The sequence below is a fragment of the Mesoplodon mirus genome (assembly GCF_964341445.2).
Source record: "Mesoplodon mirus genome assembly, chromosome: 2".
Classification (NCBI taxonomy): Eukaryota; Metazoa; Chordata; class Mammalia; order Artiodactyla; family Ziphiidae; genus Mesoplodon; species Mesoplodon mirus.
The window spans coordinates 143,235,877-143,253,743 of NC_138977.1; the positions used below are offsets into that span (position 1 = coordinate 143,235,877).

A 17,867-nucleotide genomic window follows, 5' to 3' on the forward strand; every position below is an offset into this window, starting at 1 on the left:
GCTCTTTATATGTATTAATACATTTAATTTTCACCACAACCCAACGTTGAGGATATCGTTTTATACCTCCATTTTACAGATGAATCAATTAAGTCACAGAGTTGAGGTCACATGCTGGCCAGGGAAGTGAAGACTTCTTAATTCAAGCAGCCTGGCTCTAGAACCCAGGGACTTAATCACCATACTCTACAATGATGCAATGCTCAATTCTACGTGCTTTTAAAACATGCTAGATATACAGATCAGTATTACATTTTGACAAAGTTGTATCTACAGCAATAAGTTTAAACAGTTTGTGCGTTTACTTTCCTTTAGAAAAGCTTTGGAAAAAGAGTGTTTTTCATTCAATAGTTCACCTACAAAACACAGGATTATTTTATCCCTTATATATTCCAGTAACTGGAGAGTGAAATTTTGACATCTTTGCAAGACTTATTTCACAATTTAATTTCATAGTGTTTAAAAAAAAATCACAGTAATCACAGTGTGTAGACTAGTTTTAGAAACATACTGCCATTATGCATGAAATGTTTTACAATCATGATCATCAATAGTTTGATGGGCAAACAATTGTCCTTTAAATTAATATGCTGCTTGTGCTGACGTTGAGAGCAAATGTTGTCCCATTATTTCTGTGGCAGAGTAAACCTCACTAGAAAAGCAGGAATACCAAATAGCACACCAAATACACTAGCTTTATAATACTGTCATAAAATGATTATGGTGATGTTAAAGACAATATAAAATAATGGACTGTCAACTGCTTGATAACAAAAACACTCAATACTCTTTAGTACTAAATAATCTTTAAGATGAGCTCAGTTTTTGTTCAAAATTAGATAAAAACTAATAAAGCCTTTTTCTTAGGGTGCTGGAGATTTAGAAAGCTTCATTTTTAAGCCTGTACAATGGAGTTTTACTCACTGTAATCTAAAAGAGAATAAAAAACAGTGCCTGCAATTGCACTGGCATGAAGTCCTGTCCTCAGCAGCCTATCTGGGAGGTCTTCTTAACACAGTAGTCTTTCCTTCACATTCTTTCTTATTTGGAAATGATTTGGGCTTGATCAGAGAGGTTGAAGAGTTATGTGTACCATTTTTCTAGATTCCATATATATATGCGTTAATATACGATATTTTTTTTCTTTTTCTGACTTACTTCACTCTGTGTAACAGACTCTAGGTTCACCCACATCACTACAAATGACCCAATTTCGTTCCTTTTTATGGCTGAGAAAAATGGTACTGATGAATCTATTTGTAGGGCAGGAAAAGAGACACAGGTGTAGAGATCGGTCTTGTGGACACGGGGCAGAGGAAGGGGAAGATGGGATGAATTGAGAGAGTAGCACTGACATATATACATTACCATGTGTAAAATAGATAACTAGTGGGAAGCTGCTGTATAGCACAGGGAGCTCAGCTTGGTGCTCTGTGATGACCTAGAGGGGTGGGATGGGGGCGCATGGGAGGGAGACTCAAGAGGGAGGGCGTGGGGATATATGTATACATACAGCTGATTCACTTTGTTCTACAACAGAAACTAACACAACATTGTAAAGCAATTATAACTCCAATAAAAAAAAATTAGAGAAGATCCAGGAATGGACAATTGCTAACAATCAAATTGCTAGTGATAAAAATTAAACAAATATGATGAATCTTAATTTTGGGCTTTTTTGCATTTTTAACTGAAAATGTAAAAAAAATCTTAATAATATTCTGATGTAAAGAAAGTGTGAACAAATACGTAATAAATCTAAATAACCTAAAAAAAAGAGTTATGTGTAATACTCAGGGGGAAATATCTTCTTGGCAACTGATAGGAGAATTCCTGTGGGCAGAAATTTCATTTAGAAGAGAATCTGATGAACCTACAGGGAGAAGCTAGCTCAGGTTGGTGCTCAGGGTTCCTGCCTAACAAAGAAAGCAAAGGAGGGAAAATAATGACTTTGGGGAAGAAAGGGTTAAAAGGAATGCACAGCTGAAGTTGCCCAAACAGCCAACCAGGCCTTTGGGAGCAACAGAAATGTCCAGTGCATATTTATTAGCTCTGTGGTCTAAATTCTTCCTTCAGTAAGTTCTGTGTTGTTCAGTGATGCTCTGTAGCGTGATTTTCTCTTTTGAAGGAATCCATGTTGTACTGAGTCCTGCTTCATGATTTGCACATAGTGAAAAAGTGGTTGCTTTCGGGAACCACTGATATGTTGGTTACATGTGAAAAACCCTGCTTCCTTAAAGTTAAAAGGAAAAATATCATGGTGGGGGGTGAGCAGTGGTTCACTAACCCCTTCTGTTAATGTGTCAGAGGCCGCTTCCCAGAGGAAACTGCTATCCTGAAAGAAGGCACTCTGGGTTCCAAGCCTACCCCATCATCGTGGCAGCTGGGAGCAATTCACCCAGATAATCTCACTCTTCTACCACTCCCTGGTTTTGGCAGTAAAAATGATAAGTCATTTGAATTTTGCAGCCAGAAGGGACATGGAGATAATTATGTTCAATCCCCTAATTTAGGAAGCAGAAGCATAGAGAAGTGAAAGACATGCCCAATGTTACATGGCTATGCTAGCATGGGATGGTTAGAACCCAGGCCTTTTGTTTCCCACCAGTGTTCTTTCCACAACAACAAAAAAGCTGAAGAAATGTGGAAAAGGAGGAGGAAAAATCACACTGGCAAGTATGACTAAGGCATCAGCAAAACAATGAAACCGATAAATGGCTGTTTTCTTCTTGCAACAGAATTTATTTTTCATCCAACGAAATACACAAGATAGAAGAAAATACGAAGAACCAAAAATATGTTGGTAGCAGGTGCTGAGTTTTGTGTAATGAGTTGTGTATTTGTCTCTTCTCTTAGGTGAGAAACAGCTTAACCACCAGCTGGGGTGGGTGGAGAAGCAAAATTCTTGGTGGTGTCTAGTGACAATCAGAGCCCAACAGCTCAGCCATACACCACATGAAGAGATCATGATTAGGAAGGGCACACAGAAGAGCCAGGTGTGCAACAGTTGACAGGAATATGCGTTTTCTTAAGATGTCACAAATCTTCGTTTTCATTATTGGGTAACTGCGGTAATCGCATCACTTAGCTCAACCAACAGTATCTGCAACAGAGCAAAAGAAAACCTCGTAACAGTATTAATATCCTAGTACCACCAGATTCACACACACCCTGAACATTCTCTTTTTACAGTGTTTCACAGGTCATAGGGAATGATAGGACGATCTCTATATTGCTGAAGTTATAATCCGTAACTTCTGAATTCTTGAAAAGGTGCTTTAAATGTTGCTGTCTCCAGGATGCCAATCATCTTGGTGTTTAGGTACTCAGATCCCTTAAGTTAAAAGAAAGCATGTATGAGTGAAGCGATACAGAGGCTTTGCCTGTCCCAAGCCAGCAGCCTCCAGTCTGAAGTAACGATTTCCATGGGGAGGGTTAGAAGATTCCTTGGATTGATTCACAGCTGATGCAAAAGCCAGAGGGAGGCTTGGTTAAGCAGTCATTTGTTGGCTGGTTTATGGTGATGGTTACAAAAGGAATATCCAGGTATATTTCCTAGTGGGGGCATTAGTCTCTCACCAAGAGTTTCTGTTGTAGATTCCAACCCGTATTTATGACAATGGGCCTGCTAATATGACATATCACAGAGGCAGTAATACCAGGCCTATACCTTAACCACTGTGGAATTGACCTCTCTAAATATAGAAAGCCCAGAGGAGAAATGTTTTTCACATATACTAAATGGCAGTGCGACTTGCTGCATTAAAAATATTTAAACTCCTCAGGAAATATTGGGTTGGCTAAAAAGTTCCTCAGGAGGGATATGTATATGCCTTCCTATAACCTATAGTCAAAGTAGATTATTTAAATGTTTTAGATCATATGGTATAGCTCTTTTTTTACTCAAAATAAAACATATTTATAAGAGTGGTATATACATACAATGGCATATGTATTAGTCAAGGATCTCCAGAGAAACAGAACAAATAGGACTTTGAGCTAGATATAGAGATAGATAGATACGATTTCTTTTGATAGATGTGATTTGTTATAATGAATTGGCTCATGTAATTATGGTGGCTGAGAGGTTCCAGTGTCCGCAGTCAGTGAGCTGGAAACCCAGAAGAGCTGAAGGTGTAGTTCCAGTTTGAAAAGCAGCAGCTCAAGGACAAAGAAGACCCAGTTTCAGTTCAAGTCTGAAGGCAGGGAAAAAAACTGATGTCCCAGCTTGAAGGCATTCCGGCCTCTTGCTTGTGGGAGGGTCAGCCTTTTTTCAGTCTTCCAACTGATTGGATTGGTCCCACCCACACGAGGGAGGGCAACCTGCTTTTCTCAGTGTATTGATTCAAATGTGAATCTCATCGGAAACATCTTCACAGATACACCCAGAATAATGTTTGACCAAACGTCTAGACACCCTGTGGCCTGGTAAAGTTAATACATGAAATTAACCATTACAGAATACTATTCAGGTTTACAAAGAAAGGAAATTCTGACACATGTTATAGTAGAGATGAACCTTGAGGAAATTATGTAAGTGAAATAAGCCAGTCACAAAAGGACAAATACTGTATGATTCTACTTATATAAGTTACCTAGAGTAGTCAATTTCAGAGAGTCAGAAAGTAGAATGGTGGTTGCCAGGAGCTGTGGGGAAAGGGAAATGGGTCACTTTTTAATGGGTACAGAGTTTTAATTTTGCAAGATGAAAAAGTTCTAGAGATTGATGGTGGAGATGGTTGCACAACATTATGAATGTATTTAATATCACTGACTGTACACTTAAATGGTTAAGATGGAAAGATACCACTCTTCTCTTTCACCACAATTAAAAATAAAAAGAGAAGGATTCTGGGAAGGTGGTGGATTAGGAAGCAGTAAGAATCTGTCTCCCCACCTAGACAACAGTTGTACTAGCAGAATCTGTCTGATACAATATTTTGGAATTCTGGAGTCTCTTAAAGGCTTGCAATTTCCAGGAGAAGTCTTGGATGTAAATTATGGCAACAGTGATCATGTGCTCTATGTAATTCTACTTTCCCTTTTGCTCCTCTAGCCCATGGGGCTATAATCTTGTGCTACTTTACCTTCTCCTTTTCCTCCTCCTACCCATTCAATAGCCTTGTAACCAATTCCCGGTATTAAATTTCCCTATTTTAAATACTTACAGTGGTTCTGTTTTCTTTTTTGGACACTGACTAATAATCCACTTCTTCAATTAGATTATGTCAATTTAGGTCATATGCCCCCTCCTATACAAAAAAATATTATCATATTCTCTAAATGACTTTTAGATCAACAGGGACCCACTTTCCCATGTAACCCATTCTTAAGTTGAATGGGTTACATGGGAAAGAGGCAGATACCTGACTAGAGTCAGGATTCTGTTGACAAGGAAGAAAGAGGGATGAGGTGCTTGGTAGGCAACCAATGGTGTCCAAGGCCCCCCAGCTAGCAAGAAACGAAGCCAAGATATGTGTCCAAGTCCATTGGACTGCAAATACAGCACTGTACAATATAGTATAGGGTCAAGTATACTGAACTGGGACCCAAGTCTGTTCATTGCCAGTCTGAACTACGGTGTCTGCGTGTGCGTGGAGGACAACTTGGATCCCTACATCTGGGAGTGCAGGCCCTAGTTGTGTCATTAGAGCTCACAAGTTGTCATTTCACTAAGGGAGCATGCGTGACAGAAAATTCTACTTTTTTCTAATTCCTTTTTCTCTTGGGGCAGTCCAGTTTCAGCCTCGTGTGTGTGTCCGTGCTTCTGCAAGCCCACAGCTCTGATCATTATCAGCTGACACAGAAGCTTTGCAGACCTTCCATCAGTGGTGACAGTTTCACCACTGTCATTATTAAAGTTGTGCTGAACAAAGGATGTATTGATCTCTATGATGCTCAGACTTTTTATTTTGCTACATAGCATAATATTGATCAAGTCTAGGGTCAGCCACAGCCACATCGACTTCTCCAATGTTCCTACTAACTTACTGGAAAGAGTCTAAATTAAAGAAATAGTGTTTGGCCATTACCACATCTGTCACTTAACATTTTTCTTTTTTAATATTGGACAGACTTGGGTATCTTCTGCTGTGTTTTAAGACATTTGAAGCTAAGGAAAGCATCTAGAATTATGGTGGTGGTTGTGTTGTCTCCATAGAATTGTTTTTAGTGGCGAATTCTGGATTTCAAAGGCTACCCACATAGGATGATCTCCCACATACCCCTCAAATAGATTTCTTCCTTAGATTTCCTTCCTTCCCTTCCATCCTTCCTTCCTTCCCTCCTTCTGACTCACTGGTATTTCTAAATGTTTCATCAGATTTAAGCAGCTTATCACATGCATTTTACTTATTTCCTGAAGCATATCTCATTTTGTTAAGCATTGCATAACTGCCCAAGTTACGGGGCTTTTGGGGATGGAATGGGGAAAGAGGTGAGGGTGTGGAGAGCAAACCCTATTGTCGGAATGTTACAATAACTGTTGGTTAACTTTAGATGACTCCCTGAGGTAGAACAACTCACTTTTCTCTCCTACAGTAGTGATCATTCTCATAGATTTTCTAATTCTGATCTTGAGGGTTATAGGGGTGATAAAATATATAAATCAGAGGCAATTCCAAGGAAGCCCAGTTTGTATCTCCTAGAAATGAACATGGTGTTATATCTGTACTTGAAGCAGGAGCAAGGGAGAAGAGGTGTCAAGGGAACATGAATATTTTGGAGCCATTAAGGGTTGCCAGGATCACTAGGACTGATTCAAGCCCTGACTAGCTACAACATAGCTTCTTAGGGCCTGGAAACTTCCATAGAGTATGGACCTCATCCCCAGCACATGCATGGGTACTTTAAGAGACATCCCATCTAAGCAGAAACCTGTAACCCAATTTGTATGGTCCACAGTATCTGGAAAGGTATACAGTTACTTAAGGACCCAGTGTTACTAATCATGGTCAATAACACATTTTGAGGCCAGAGCATGGTACAAAATCTTTTTCTCATTTCTTTTGGATTCATTTCAGGCCAAATTGAATCAGCCTCAGGAAGGTACCTTGAAATCTCTTTTTTCTCTAGTCTCCTACTCTTACCCCTGCCCTTATGTTGGGGAAGCTGCTTCCAACTAGCAGGTACCCCCAACAGGTAGGTTCCATCCTGGTATCTTGGCAGATTTTTACAGTCCTTCCTGAGTGTCTTCTTGGGGCTCTGGGCTCTTTAGAGAAGCACACTCACAGGACAACCTCTTCTACTGCTACTATTAATCACTTCCCATAGATACCTTTGATGCTTGTTATGATAAAAGACCCCCCCCTCCCTTTTAGAGGTGAGGGTGGGAGGAAAAAGCAGGCAAAGGGAAGGAGAGCCCTATCCTGCTACACACCATGGATGTCCACAGGCCGGGGCAAGGAGCAGGTGTTCTGAGACTCGTGAGAAGGGGACTGAGGAGTGGGAAGTCCGCCTCTGAGTGGTGGATGAGGCTTTCTGTGTTAAGTGAAAGCACAAGTGGGGTCCACTCTGTGGGCAGTGGTATAGGACTGCAGTGGCACAGCCTCCCTCCACCTTACCAATGTGTGCGCCACGGCTTTCTTTTTAGATAATGGAACTGTAACACTCTTATCTACAGCGAGTGTCCTTTCTGGCTTTTAAAATTCTTGGATTTTCTTCACATGGATTTCCATGTAGTATGCATATTTAGGCTGAGAAAGGTGGTGTCTTATTCCTATGGAGTCATTTGTGATAATATAAACTGAAATTCAGACCATCTTATGAGATATATAAAAATGACCAGAGGCAAAAAGCATTGGGAGCATCTAATAAATGTAATAAGTTATTTTTGTGGCAGCAATATTATTTTAAATACAAATTCTATTTAGAGTGAATATGAAGATTTATTAGTTAATATTTATAAATCCATTTAAGCTGCTCAGATAAATGGATAATCTAAATAGTTATGGTTAGGCAGGCTGAAATGGGTTTGAGTTTGGTGACATAAAATCCTCATTTCTTGGCCTCTTTCCCCAGCATTCTTCAGGGATACACTGGCTCATTTGAAGCTTTGACCTTCAAGGTTTCAAAGGAAGGACCCGAGATGCACCTAAGTAGAAGGTATGTGTCTCTTGAAATTTGTTTCTTTCAAGTTTGATGCTCAAAAGAAAAAAAAAGTCATTAATTTGACAGTCATGCATAAGAAAAGAGCACTTTCCTCTGTGAAGTAATATATCAGAAGGGTTGAGAATGCAGGCTGCCACTTGCTAGCTGTGTGGTCTTGGGCAGGTCACTTAACCTCTCTGTGCTTCAGTGTCCATCCTTGAATGGCTTGGATATCTGGATGGCAATGTGCCAAGTGGCATATGCCTTTTCTACCAAACACCTTGTTGATTACGAGTGCTTAACATATGCAAAGTAAGTCATGCTTTCTCTATCAGGCAGTATTCTCATCTGCAAGCTGCTGTTAACCACCATGCTTTGCTGCAATAAGGAGATTTACTGGAAAGCCAGGGGAAGTTCACAGAATAGAAAAGAGGCAGTTTGGAAAAAGGGCAGGAGTCAAGGATGCCACGGAAGCAGCAGCAAGAGCGCCGCCCCATCACTCCGGGGACTGATCTGGCCTGGGAGCTCCTCTGCCACCCAGATGCATCTGACCTCCAAACATTTTCTCCTGTTCCATCTGCTCCCAAGCTTCAGAGTCCTGGAATCAAGGATATGCGGGTGAGTTTCTGGCATGGCTCTTCCTTCCCTCCTCCCTGCACTGTATCAGGAGTGGGTGAAAGATATCTCTGACCCCCTTGGTTTCCATAACGGGAGGTGGCAATGGAAAGCAGTCACTGGGATCTGTCCTCTTGCCAAGATTTCATACAATGGAAAATTCTACCAGTAGGAATATGTGGTGCCTAGAGTGGAGGTGTGTAGATTCTGGATAGTCAGAAAAATCACAGATCTCTGCTTTACTTGTATAAGACTTCAAATTTTCCTCAGTAACTCTGTGAGCAGTGCTATGCTGGTAAGTGTTTAACATTTGGCTCTCTGGCCCTGATTTGTAGCACTTGTACATTTCCACAGGGCAAATACCCCTACTGTGGCCAATTTCATGATACTACATGACATCTGAGCACAGTTGGAAATACACAGTAACATACTACTCTATAACATTTCAGCCATACAGCTACAACAGATGTAAATAATCTCAAGTGCATAGATGATAGTAAAATGTGGTGAGACAATGAGGAAGTGATGAGTTTTGAGTATTTATTACCTTTGTTAACATAATTTAATTGTAAGTTTATACAATTTAATTTTTAATCATAGCTGTATTTAGCAAATGCCTTGCAAAATTTTTGAGAAAATCTTTGAGCCAGTTCCAGCATACCACTGCCCATGAGGTGGATCAATAATGTTATTGAGAGAGAGATTGAGAGATCTGAGAGATTCCTTACGCAGTAGGATGTTTGGTGGAGAGGCCTGGGACCTGGGAATTTTGCACAGCAGTCTATAACACTGGGAACTCTCAGTAAAAGAATAATAATAATGCCTGGCATTTACTTAGGAGAACACATTCTTACTCAACATCCCACTCATTTTTGATCCTCACAACAAATCCAAGGAAAAGGTAAACAAGGTATGTTACAGGTGAGGGGATGGAGAGCCAGAGAGCTGAAGTGACCACTGACATGTGGAGCTGAGACTAGAATTGGGTCCTTGAGACTTCCAGTTCACAGCTTTTTCCATACCATCCTGCTTCTTTGAACCCCCTGCCATCACTGGGAGAGCCATTTATTATAAGCAGACCATTAAATAATCTGGGATGTGTATGTCAGGCCTTATTCCCCAAATTCATTCCAGGGGCCTCTCCTGTATCTTCACAAATAAAGAATGAAATAAAGTTGGAGGCTCATAGAGTGGGCAATGATAACCCATTGCGTTATTAGCAGCTTTGATAGTCAGACCCCAAGATGGCCACCAATGATCCTTACCCCCTGGTGTTCATGTCCTTGGACCCCTACATCGAAGAGGGCTGGCCTTGTGACCAGTAGGATACTGCAGGAATGATGGTATATGACTTCTGAAGCCAGACATAAATGGCACTGCAGCTTCTGCCTTGTTCTTTTGGATCACTGGGGGAAGTGCTCTCAGCTCTTGTGCTCTGGGGGAAGTCAGCAGAGGGTTGTGCAGACACCCAAGCAGCCCTGTGGAGAAGCCCCCATTGGAAGGAACTGAGGCCTCCTACCAACAGCCAGCACTACTTGGCAGCCATGTAAGTGAGCCACCTAGGAAGTGGATTCTCCAGCTCCAGACAAGCTTTCAGATGACAGCCACCTTGGCTAACACCTGACTGAACCTCATAAGAAACCCCAAGTCAAAATCACCCACCTAAGTGCTCCCAAAGTATTGACCCACAGAAACTGAGAGATGACCAATGTTTATGTTGTTTTAAGCCACTTAGTTTTTGGGTAATTTGTTACACAGCAAGAGTTCAACTGGATTTCTTTCAGAGCTGCACCATATGGGCTGTGGGTGATCTTAATCCACTACAGAAAGGTGTTAGGGGCTTAAGCGAGCACTTTAAGTAAATTGTTGTGTTGTTTTTGTTTTCCACCAAAGAAATTGAACTCTAAGTTAACATTGGAGGGCTTTGTACAATATAACTTGAAATGCATTTTCTCTTTAGTGCTTTTCTAAATAAATCTAATGCTTTTCTAACATTTTTTTCCTATTGTTATCCACAAAAATGTGCATTCTATACTGAGTGCATCTGCAACTCTGAAGAGCAAGGCAGCTTGACCTGGCATTCACTCAGGCGCCCTTAAGTCATCCCACAGCACTTTAGACCCCACCTTCACTGTCCCCTTTGATACTTTTGGGTCTCTGGGCCATGGCATCGCCTGCCCTTTGGGAAAGGCTGAACAAGGGAAAATAATGAAACAAATTAATTAGGAAGGGAGGGGGCTAGAGACCCCACTGGATGTTGCGGGTGGCGACCGTAAGATCATTAGCAAAACACCAGCCCTAACACCCTCCGGGAGGCTGAGCCTAGAAAAATCAGCTCGCGTTCCCAAGAGCTCAGGAGAGGATCTCAGCGTAGACAGGCTGTCGTGCCTACCGGGAGGGTGGGAGCCGGGATCACCCCAGCTCCTTGGCGCGTTTCCTCCGAGCTGGAGGAGGCCGAGGGTGGACCCTGGAGCCGCTGCCCAAGGCGAGGCGCCCGAGCGCCGGCGCGGGGAGACCGGAGGTGGGACGCGGCAGGCTGCGCTTTGCAGGCCGGAGGCAACGGGTGCGGAGCGCGCACGGCCCCTGAGAGCCGGCGCCTTCAGCATGGAGTGGGAGTTCAACTTTCTGCTCTACCTGGCGCTCTTCTTCTTTCTGCTCTTCTTACTTTTCCTCCTGCTCTTCGTAGTCATCAAGCAGCTGAAGAACTCCGTGGCCAGCACTGCCGGGGCGCTCCAGCCCGGGCGCCTCTCGCTGCACCGGGAGCCTTGGGGCTTCTCCCACGAGCAGGGGGTGTGACCGGCGCCGCGCGGACACTGGCAGGAGGGCATGGAGCTGTTCGGGCACCGAGCTGGGTCTCGGCCTCGATTCTCTGGCCGCCCGGGTTCGAGGGCCAGGCTCGGCTGCCTCGCTGGCAGGTCCGTTTGGGCGTGGGAGGGGTTGGCAAAGGGGCGAGTTTCTCCGCTCCTCCGGGAGGCTAGGGGCTCGCGGCGCGCGGGGATGTCAGGGACGGCGGGTGTCTGGGGTCTGGGCTGGTGCTGTGCTCTTAGGGAGGGACCCTAAGCTTTTCCGGGGCGGGGAAAGATGCAGAAAAGAGAGAAGTTTAGCTTTTGGAGCCAGAATGGCTTTGAGCCCCTGCAAGCTCTTCTTCCAGTCCAACTGCTATTTATCTTGTACCCAAGGGGTACAACGCTAAATTATTCAGGTAATTCAGTCAAGCCGCTTCCAAACAAAATCGAATGTCATCCTAACCTTTGGGACAGGAGTCAGGAAGAAACAGGGCGCACTCGAAGTATTCCAAACACTGCTTTAATTATCTTTGTGCTTCGGAGATGCTAAATGGGATTCAACTGGCGGTGCCAAGGAGCGAGGACTCAGGGGCCCATTTTTTTTAATGGGGAATCTCCTCTTCCTCTTGATCCCTACTCCTATTCTAGATGCCAACCCCGTGGGAGCCTGCGGATTGCCGCGGCGGTAGGTTTAGAGTCTGAAACAGCAGGAGGGTGAGCGTTAGAGTGGGAGCCATTGGGAGAGTCCTTGGAGTTGCCATGGAGGGCTGGAGAAATGAGGCAGTTTAAGCATTGTAGGGCAACGGGAAAAGGACAGGAAGAATGTAGGCTGTCCTGCGTGATTCGAACATCTTCGGGAAGATGGACGGGCATGAGTAAACTGCTCACCAGGTGCCCTAAGAACGCTCTGGGCAATGTTAGTCTGGGAAGTAACTTCATCTTCCAGATGCTTTTTCCTCGGTTTATGCCGTCTCAAGTTCTGGAGCCGAGCTGCTGCTCTGGGCTGGGGTGTGGAGGACTGCGGATGCAGTTACAACCGGGTAACCGGGCTGGAAACACCAGAGATGGACGTTTTCTGCGATGGTAAGCAGGGAGCACCCTTGGTTTCACTTTGTCCCTGGGTAAACTTTTGAAGACCCAGGGCCTTTAAAAAGTGAGAGCTTAGGATGGAGGAAATGGGTGCAATGAAATAAAGGGCTCTTTCCCACTCAGAACCAGTGAGCTTCTACTGGAACCAAGGAGCCAAACTGATTCCTAACCTAGTACAGTGTCTAGATAGAGGATCATAATAATTAGAATGGGATGTGAGAAGTGATTGCAATTTTAATAAATATGCTCTTTTGGAAAACAGTGTGCAGGGGTTCTTGAAGTTGAAATATGTAATGCAGATACAATTTGTCTTCAATAAGAGAAGATTTGGGTTCAGTCATTTTTAGGATAAGATAAGCTGTTCCTGTTGTGACTGTAACACGGAAAACATTTATTAATTTTAGACACAAAGACAGACCATGTAGAAAGGCTAAAAACAATGAAACAATAAGTGTTGCCTAAGTTGATAATATGAAAGTGAAGTGGAAGACAATTATTTTAATAATTTGAGAGAAGGAAAAATGGTCTCACTTGTGTGAATATTTATGGGGGAAGTTTTGGCCTGACATTCAGATAATTTCCTGCTTTCCTATTTCACTTTACTAGAATAGAACTGTTGTTAATGAAGTGAGTGGTTTATTTTAAATATAATGTCATAAGCAAATTCAAATACATATGTGTATATACATATATACACGCATATGTGTGTATATACACATGTGTGTATATGCACACATGTACATATATATATACATACACATATATACACATACACAATCCTCTCTTTATTGGAGGTATAATAAGACTCGATTTGAATTCCCAGTTTGAATCTCAGAATCAACTGCAGTGATTCTAAATTGTACTTTGCACAGTAGTTCTCTAATTGGTTGACACCTCTGCAGTGACATGTAGTTATACAGTTGTATGGTAATATGGACTTTTAAGATGAGTGTGTGAGTAATTAATAAGCAATAATAGTTTATAAGGATGGAAAACAATCCCTTCATACTTTATAAATAACCAGAATGCAAATTGTTTTAACCACCTGCTTGTTTTGATTTTATAATCCTTTATTCTTCCTAGCAGTGCCACTGGTGTCCAGAGGTTTAAATCACCCCTGACTCTTCTAGACAGGAGACTATAGAGAACTCAGGGTGAGTAGTTTGCTGCCATCCCAGTATTAAGCCAATCTCTTTGCTGGTTCTACTGACTGAGTTTCCTACGAAAAGAGTGGTTGCCTTTCTCTCTTGTGGCCAGTGCCATTTTATAACCTCCTCAGAATCTAATTCATTAACTACTAAGTTCCCATTTATCCAGGCAAAAATGAATATTTATTCCTATTACCCAATCTCTGCCTGGAACTTGGCCCTAAAATCTGGGAATTAAGGATTCTCACAAGTTCTCTCAGAACTTGCTGCTGTTGATCTCCTGCTTTGCCCTTGCTTTGTTAGAGATCTTGCTTTTGAAACTTTGACATCTCTACATGAGCTGCCCTGTTCCATTCATTTATTCAATCATCATTTTTAAGAACCCAACATAGATTGATCTCTCACATTAGAACTACTTTTGAACTCAAATTTTGTGCTACCTGTATACATTTTTAATCTAATGCTTTGACACCCACAATGGCCTAGGTGCCAGGCTTGTACATATTGGCTGCTCCATCCACCACACCCTGGTCCTGATAATCACTCCACCAAGTCTGTTTTTGAAGACAGTGTACATATGAGCTAGACATTAAAACATTTTGAAAAGTCAGGAACATTTAAAGTAACTGCTCATTATATAAGTGTAACTTGATTATAGAAAATTGCTATGTTTTATTTTCAATATGAGGTTTTTAGTGACTCTTCAGCAATGTTAGAAACTGAGTTGAATTTCTTACATTACATGGAAATGGGCCATAATTCGATTGTTACATAATATTAGTATTCTGTTTCAACTGTTCTTATTTCATTGTTGTTTCTAAATTTCAGCTGTTTAAAAAGACTTCAAATCTTATTAGAATAATCTCGATTGTTTCACTGATTTCCAAACTTGTAAGTGCAATGAATCTGCAGTTCTACTTGGAAAGATAACCATTTTAAGTTGAATGAGAATGACATCACAATCATACCTGTGAAATCTAAATTGTCTAATAAAGTAGATTCCTATGTCTGAACTTCTATTTTAAGGCACAGCTGTGGATGCAGGACTGATGCCATCTGGTGTGATTCCACAGAATAAGAGAGAAAATTTACCCAGGGTGTGCCATGCACTGGCTTTTCTGGGAATGACAAGGTGCCAGGATTTGTTTTTGGTTCACTTGCAGGGGTGGAAACTTGGAACTAGGTGAGTAAAAAATATGCAATATTCTATTTTTAGCTTGACATTTCATGTTTCCAATTTTGTCTATAGTTTCAAAATAAGTGCAATAGAGATAAAATTTTTTAATGGCCAAAATTCTAAACATTGTAAATGGCTAAACCATTTTGGATAGTGGGAAATGATTATTTTTTCTAATTCATACCTACTAATATAGAGACTTTTAGAATACTAATGTAGTACATAGAAAGTACTTGCAGAATACTGTACTCTGTTTTTATTTTTGTAGCTACTCTGAGGTACTTGTGCTTATTTAAGCTAAATCCACAACTTAAACTCTGGGACCATTAGGAAATCACTGTCAGCTGTCTGTGTCACATAAAGGGAAAATTAAACATTGAGTTGTAGATCTTTGATGTTGATTTTTTGTTTGTTTGAATCAGTGAAGTCAATTCTCAATTCTCCATTTTTTACTTCATCTACACAAAATAAAGTTATAGATGAAATAATGATCTGAATAATTATCTGAGTAGTTAGCATTTTACCATATAAGAATTTGAGTAAGCAGAAGGGCAGACCTGTATTTAGAGAGTACTGAGAACATAATAGACACGCAGAAAAAAACTTCCTGATGGATTAAAACCCCTCTTATTTGCCTTAATAGCAGCTATTTTACACAGTAATCCTGATTATTTCCTCCAACCACCTTTGGTCTGTTTAGGCATTGGTGGGTTCAAGATATACTTTTGTTTTATTAATATGATTCTATGAAGTTTCTTGAACTTGAATATGTACAGATTCTTCAGGCAAGATATTTTTTACTTTCAGATAAAAATTTTCTTATTGGGAATCAAGGTGGATTGCTATCTTGAAATTACTGGACTGAACAGCGGCTTAAACAAAGTAGGGGTTTCGTTTTGTTCTCATGTAACAAGGAGGTTGGGGGTCGGCTAGTACTGGTGTTGGTTCAGCAGCTCACAGATGTCAGGGTCAAGGTGGCCCCTGAGGTTCCCATGGCTTTTCCCTTAGGTTCCAACATGGTTGTTACAGTTCCCCTCAAGAAGATGGAGGAAACCCAAAGGGAAAACAGAGCATGCCAGTTTGAGTCCACTTCCGTTTAAGGAGCTTTCGGCCGCCCAGCAACTTTTGCTTATATCTCATTGGCCAGACTGTGTCATTGGCTCCTGCTGTGTCTTAAGATTGGCTGAGAAAGGTAGTTTTTGTAGCTGGATATATAACTGCCTTCAACAAAAATCTGAGTTCTCTTGATAAGGAAGAAGATAATGGTGGATCTTGGGTGAACATCTTGTAGTCTGTGCCCTGGATACAAAATACAGTAGTAAAGAAGCGTAATGCTTGAAACATATCAAAACTGTAGCTCCTTCACAACTGACAACATTCCAAGCAACACTGCTGTGCTGTGAGAGAGTGAGTAGAGTGAAGACATGTTAGGTTTTCTCATGAAACACTTACCAGGACTGCCCTTCTCTCTCAGCCAATATCCTTGCCCCCATCAGGCTTTTCTAGAGGAAGATGCTGGGAACCTGCACACTGTCTTGGAGGACATAATCTCTTCATGGAGGTTTGAAATGGGATGAGGAATGTTCTACCTTTGCTACTTCCACATCTGCTTCATTTATCTCTTCTCTGATTTTCCTGACAAATTTTTGGTGGAATCTAGTTGAGTATTTGATCCCCATAAAAGGATCATTCCTTTCATGCACAGGAGAGGGTAATCTGTGTGAAGAAAGGCTACTTTACTCCCTTCTGTGACTCCACCACCAATCTAGGAATATCCTGGAAGAATTGCTTCTCAGAACTGCTTCCATAAGCAGCCTACATCCTGGCTAAGCAAAGGGAGAAGAAACACTTCCCACATCCAGGGCTGTCCAAAAGAACTTTCTGTGATGACAGAAATGTTCTATATCTGAACTGTCTTATATGGTAGCCACTAGCCACATGTGGTTAGCGAACACTTGAAATGTGACTACTGTGATTGAGGAGGTAAATTTTAATTTTATTTACTTTTAAATAATTTAAATGTAAATAGCCACATGTGGCCAGTGTCTATTGTGCTGTAGAGCATAGTACACACCTTTCTCTTTCCTGTGTTTTAGAACTTGCTGGGTGTGTGTATGGGGAGGGGGTTGGTTAGAGTCACCTTGTAAGTCACATGCTTGGTGTTCCATGGTCTTCACTGTTCCACCTGGCCATTGAACTTGTCTCCCAGAGGAAAAGGAAACATGGTATTTTGGAACTGAATTCAAGATGTTAACTTGACATTTACACATTGAATGTATGTATAAGTGGAATGGTCTCCTGGGAATAGATCCTGTGATTGATTTTAGTAATAATTGTTGATGGGAAAGGGGTAGTGCTGGTCATTTAACATTCCTAGTGAACATTATGTGTTCCTAGTCAAAGTCAGCAGAGATTATTTTATTCTGTTGTGTAATTCATTCCGTGTTACTTTATTTTTTTTAATATTGTGGCTGCTAAACACTACTTCATGTCTGTTTTTCAAAATACTTTGTGGTTTATACTTTTAAAAGGCTGTGAAATAAAAAAATAATTATATGTAACTCAGCTTGGTGTGTGTGTGAATTATTATTACCCATACCTTTTTTTTTTTTTTTTTGTGGTGCGCGGGCCTCTCACTGTTGTGGCCTCTCCCGTTGCGGAGCACAGGCTCCGGACGCACAGGCTCAGCTGCCATGGCTCACGGGCCTAGCCGCTCCGCGGCATGTGGGATCGGGGCACGAACCTGTGTCCCCTGCATCAGCAGGCGGACTCTCAAGCACTGCGCCACCAGGGAAGCTCCTCAAATGACTATTGATTTGACTATGTGGGACTATTTCTGGGCTCTGTATTCCATTCCGTAAAGTCATCCTTAGGCTACTACCTCAGTGTCTTGATTACTGTATTTTCACAATAAGTCTTGATATTCACCACAAAATGTTATGAATCTGAACTTTTTAAAAATAA

At 41.5% G+C, this 17,867-nt stretch overlaps 2 protein-coding genes across 2 annotated transcripts in view; both read left to right on the plus strand.

Annotated features, from left to right (window-relative positions):
* The window catches only part of LOC309814755 (uncharacterized protein), a 51,787-nt gene extending 34,319 nt beyond the window's left edge, over positions 1-17,468 (plus strand). Inside the window, exons 2-8 of the mRNA XM_082640862.1 lie at positions 8,020-8,103; positions 8,424-8,706; positions 12,436-12,572; positions 13,662-13,732; positions 14,753-14,909; positions 15,711-15,785; positions 15,912-17,468. Of these exons, the coding sequence (XP_082496988.1) occupies positions 8,459-8,706; positions 12,436-12,572; positions 13,662-13,699 (423 nt within the window). The 5' untranslated portion in view covers positions 8,020-8,103; positions 8,424-8,458 and the 3' untranslated portion in view covers positions 13,700-13,732; positions 14,753-14,909; positions 15,711-15,785; positions 15,912-17,468. The remainder of the gene's footprint in view (positions 1-8,019; positions 8,104-8,423; positions 8,707-12,435; positions 12,573-13,661; positions 13,733-14,752; positions 14,910-15,710; positions 15,786-15,911) is intronic.
* SMIM43 (small integral membrane protein 43) lies at positions 11,228-11,583 on the plus strand. The gene has a single exon (XM_082640873.1). It carries the CDS (start codon positions 11,308-11,310, stop codon positions 11,497-11,499), a length of 192 nt encoding a protein of 63 aa, XP_082496999.1. The 5' UTR covers positions 11,228-11,307; the 3' UTR covers positions 11,500-11,583.
* Positions 17,469-17,867: the final 399 nt, after the last annotated feature.